The sequence below is a fragment of the Sinocyclocheilus anshuiensis genome, unplaced genomic scaffold (genome assembly GCF_001515605.1).
Source record: "Sinocyclocheilus anshuiensis isolate Anshui unplaced genomic scaffold, SAMN03320099.WGS_v1.1 scaffold1746, whole genome shotgun sequence".
NCBI lineage: Eukaryota > Metazoa > Chordata > Actinopteri > Cypriniformes > Cyprinidae > Sinocyclocheilus > Sinocyclocheilus anshuiensis.
In genome coordinates this window covers 826,083-830,462 of record NW_015545562.1, presented here as the reverse complement: position 1 = coordinate 830,462, position 4,380 = coordinate 826,083, and the positions used below count along the sequence as shown (strand labels likewise).

The following is a 4,380-nucleotide window of genomic DNA, read 5'->3' as shown; positions in this document are numbered from 1 at the left end:
GGAAGATGGGCGGGGGTTGAGGTTGAGAAGAAGGAGGGGAAGGGAGCACAGGAGTTTTGGATCCGCATCATTTCAAGGCAGTTTTCACATTATGACTGCGCAGGCGATGAAGAGAAAAACCGGACACTTCTCATTAGTGTTTGACTGCGGACCGTGAGTCATGGGTGAACTGACGGCATCTTTTAAGTTTAATGGAAACTTTGCGAAATGATGACAAAGGTGCATAAACTTAGACAGCACTTACACAGAACTTTATGAAGTACATCAGTGGAGAGTTAACAGGGCTGTCGGACTGCACTCGATGCGCACAAGGCGCATTTTCTAAGCTGAAGCTGTTGGATGTAACGATCGTTATTTTTAAAAATCTGTTTTTACTTGGAAGTCATGGCACTATATTTTGTTTGCTTATTGACTCTATTGGCGCTGATTTTGCCTGGAGATATTTGGGGAGCAGGAACGTACGAGTCACGATACACTCAACATGTGGATGAGAGTCAGTCTGTATCAGCTGCACAGAGTGGATCTAAGGTGACCAGCAGACACAGGTACGCTTTCATTTTAGCAACACACCTCAGAGTTGATCATTTAATAATTTGTAACATTATCAGCAATAAAATAATACGCTGAAAAATGTTTTGTCATGTAAAGTAGAATGTCTACAAAACTAATTATTATTCTTAATTATTTATACCATTATATTTATTTTGTTTTGTGATCTAAATGATCAGTTATGTCTAGGGCTGTTTTGGGCTATTCTGTAGAGACTTACTAACTTTGTGGCACTTATTTTTATTAAGATTTAACTAAGTAGAAAAGTGTGAAATATTGGTAGCCACAGCACTTCATTAAGCCACGTACCCTTGCTTACAAACAAAACATTCAAGCTTAGTTTTTAAGATCATGTGGCGTGTGTCACACCTGTCTGAGCTGGCTATGCTGATGTTGCAAATATAAGGTCATACTGTACTGAGTTTATTAGTTTCTAGTCACTAAATCTAGTATGAAATTGCAGACTCTGGGTGAGTGAGCTACTGTTGGACAGGTCTGCCCTTTTTTGGCTTTACTGAGCAGACGTCAATGCATGTGCAATGGGACGGAGGCCAAACGGTGAAGACCTTAAGTGCACTTTTCCTGGCATTAGCACAGCCCAGTGGAGTAAAGAGGTTCTGCACTGCACTAGTTTGGGAAAGAATGTGTTGGCCCCTGCTGGCACCACCGCGTAAGACTGTCTGTTTGAACTCTGCTTTGTTTTTACAGATGTGTGAAATATTAGACAACTTGTGGTAGCCGAAATCCTCCCTTCACAGCGTGTCCCGTGTTTCCTGTCTGTTCAGCATCTTGAATGATATCAGCTGCTCTTCTACTTTTTGATTGAGTTGTGCTATGACTTGCAGTCCAGATTATGCCTTATAAACAGCTGGTATGCACATGCTTTCAATCCAACAGAAAAAAACGTGCCAGTTGCCAGTAAAATGACTCTTTTTTGCTGACGTATATTTTGCGAAGCTATTTCTCCAAAACAGATGCGAGAAGACTGAAAGAGACATTAACTGTACTCCTTAACATTAATGTTACTAACAGACTTTTCTGTATAGAACAACGTCCGAAATATGACATGCATTTAAATATCTTAAAATAAACTGTTTAATATAGCAACGTCATTACTTGCCTTTTAACAAATTTGTTGTTCCGAGTGCTTATATTTCACTGTGATGCATTGCCTGGAATCATAAACAAGTAGTTCCTGCTATGACAAAACTTATGATGTTCCAGAAACTTTGTTAGTTTCACCCTTGATGTAAAGCGTATACATGTATGTAAGTGTTCTCAGCAAACGTGCGCACTATGTTTGCTTGTCGGGAGTATGTGTAAGCATCTCGCAAACAGTTTGCTGAGCTCAGCTTTTATCTTAATCATTTAGATTTCAAATAGGAAATACACACTTTCTTACATCTAAACCATAATTGCAAACATTTCTGAAATTGGATATAACAAGTAAATATGACACGGAAGCAATGTAGGGACACTGACCAAGCCAATCCTAATATCTTTGTGTGGAGATATAAAATAATAGTCAGAAATCTATATTGTTTTTTAAATGGAGCAGTTTATTGAACTTTAAGACAAAAGATGCATATTTGTTTTTGTTTTTTTGAGCATCATATTTGGCTACATCGTGCTTTTATGGCTCATATAGTATGATATCGGAAAATATGGTGTTCATGTTTGAGGGAGGACCAAACACCTAAATTGTATTCAGAGGCCCAAACTTATAAAACCAAAAATATATAGTTTGGTACAGCTGTTGTTATCTATATAGAAAAAAAAATCAAGATGAAATTCTGATGTCTTGTAATGTAACAGTATAGCTGACTTCTTATGTAAAATGTATATATCATTTGTCACTATATTTCCTAATAACAGCCTTATTAAGATAATATTTAAATGCTTTATGTTTTCTCATCAAAGTTCTGTAGTTTTTATCATGGGGCAAAACATATAATGCAATGTTTCTCAAATGCCTGATGTATCATATTTATATTTTATTTATTTTTCTAAAAAAGTATGTATGGATAATCAAGTAAACCTAAGTTGCTTCAGTCCAGTAAGTGTCTATCTTGAAATATTACTAACAATATAGAAGTCTGAACGTTTATAATCTATAATCTAAAAGATTAAAAGTATAAAATATCAGTCAGATAACAGAAGGCAAATAGTAGATTGCGTACAGTTTTGAACATGTTGATAATTTAGAGGCCTTAGAAATTTGTGTATCATATATGGCTTTATGATACACATATGTGACCCTGGACCACAAAACCATGAGGGTCAATTTAGTAAAATTTAGATATATACATCATCTATAATAAATAAGCTTTCCATTGATGAATGGCTTGTTAGGATAGGACAATAATTGGCCGAGATATAACTGTGACGAGTGGGGCGGGGCCGAGAGCCGTGGGAACGGAGCGAGGCCGGTGGAGTAATTGATAATGAGCGACACCTGCACCACTCACCGGTCTCGAGTCTCACGGAGGAGCTCCGGAAGGATAAAAAGGAGGAGTGACGACAGTGCAAGACGAGAGAGGACCAGGCCTGGAGTTTATTTTGTGGTTTGGTTTTGTTTGTGCGCGACAGTCGTCCGCGAGGGGCTGTCGCGCTATTTTGTGTTTGTTTATTTTATTGAAGTTTGTTTAAATGTCCGCCGGTTCCCGCCTCCTTCTTCCCGAACTACGAACTTTGCTACAATAACTATTTGAACATCTGGAATCTGAGGGTGCAGAAAAAAAAATCTAAATATTGAGAAAATCGCCCTTAAAGGAACACTCCACTATTTTTGAAAATAGGCTCGTTTCTATATTTTTCCTATTTAAAACTTGACTCTTCTGTAGTTACATCGTGTACTAAGACTATTGATATTACGCAGCGCCTGAAAATAGGCTAACTTCTGTCAACATAACCAATGTGACCACCTGCTTGCACCGGGAGCGTAATGGGGACTATTTTCAGGCGCTGCGTAATATCATTGCGCCTGCTGCACGCCAGACCCGGAGATCGGCTGAATGGATTCTAAAACGGTAAAACTCAACTGTTTAACTCTAGGGGAGTTGGAAAATGAGCCAATTTTCAAAAATAGTGGAGTGTTCCTTTAAAGTTTTCCAAATGAAGTCCCTAGCCATGCATATTACTAATCAAAATGAAGTTTTGATATATTTATGGCAGGAAATTTACAAAATATCTTTATGAAACATGATCTTTAATATCCTAATGATTTTTGGATTAAAAGAAAAATCGATAATTTTGACTATTACTACAAATATACCAGTGCTACTTATGACTGGTTTTGTGGTGCAGTGTCACATATATGGCTTTATGATACATCATATATGGCTTTTATCATATATAGGCTTTAAAGGGTTAATGATGTGTTGCCTCGTTCGATGTGAAAAAGTCTGCAAATAAGGCTAGTAGAAGAAAACCATGAAAGCAAATCTTCAAATGTGGCTTGTGGACTGTTGGCCTAAACACAAAGAACACCTTCTACTAATCTGCCTTTAGACAGCTTACTTAAATATATTTGAGCTTTGTCTGTATGGATAACTCAGTTACCCTGATGACCTACCCATGGTTTCTCTTTTGAGCATAGCAATACATTGCTCTACTGTTGCTGTGTACACTATTATTTCTGTCCAAGTTCTCCCTTACGAAAAATAAGTTTATTCAAGCGTGCTATTAGTATACTTCTTTTAAACTAAAAATAGGAAAGTATACTTTTAGTCTTTTAGTCTTTTTATGTACTTCTCAGAAATGGGCTTTATGTACTTCTCAGAAATATACTTAAAATGACATTTAAGTATACTTGACTTATACTTAGAAAAA

General features: G+C 37.0%; 1 protein-coding gene across 1 annotated transcript in view; it reads left to right on the top strand.

Moving 5' to 3' along the window:
* Positions 1 to 110: 110 nt before the first annotated feature.
* The window catches only part of LOC107698364 (EMILIN-1-like), an 11,975-nt gene continuing 7,705 nt past the window's right edge, over positions 111 to 4,380 (top strand). Inside the window, exon 1 of the mRNA XM_016499335.1 lies at positions 111 to 545. Within this exon, the coding sequence (XP_016354821.1) occupies positions 385 to 545 (161 nt within the window). The 5' untranslated portion in view covers positions 111 to 384. The remainder of the gene's footprint in view (positions 546 to 4,380) is intronic.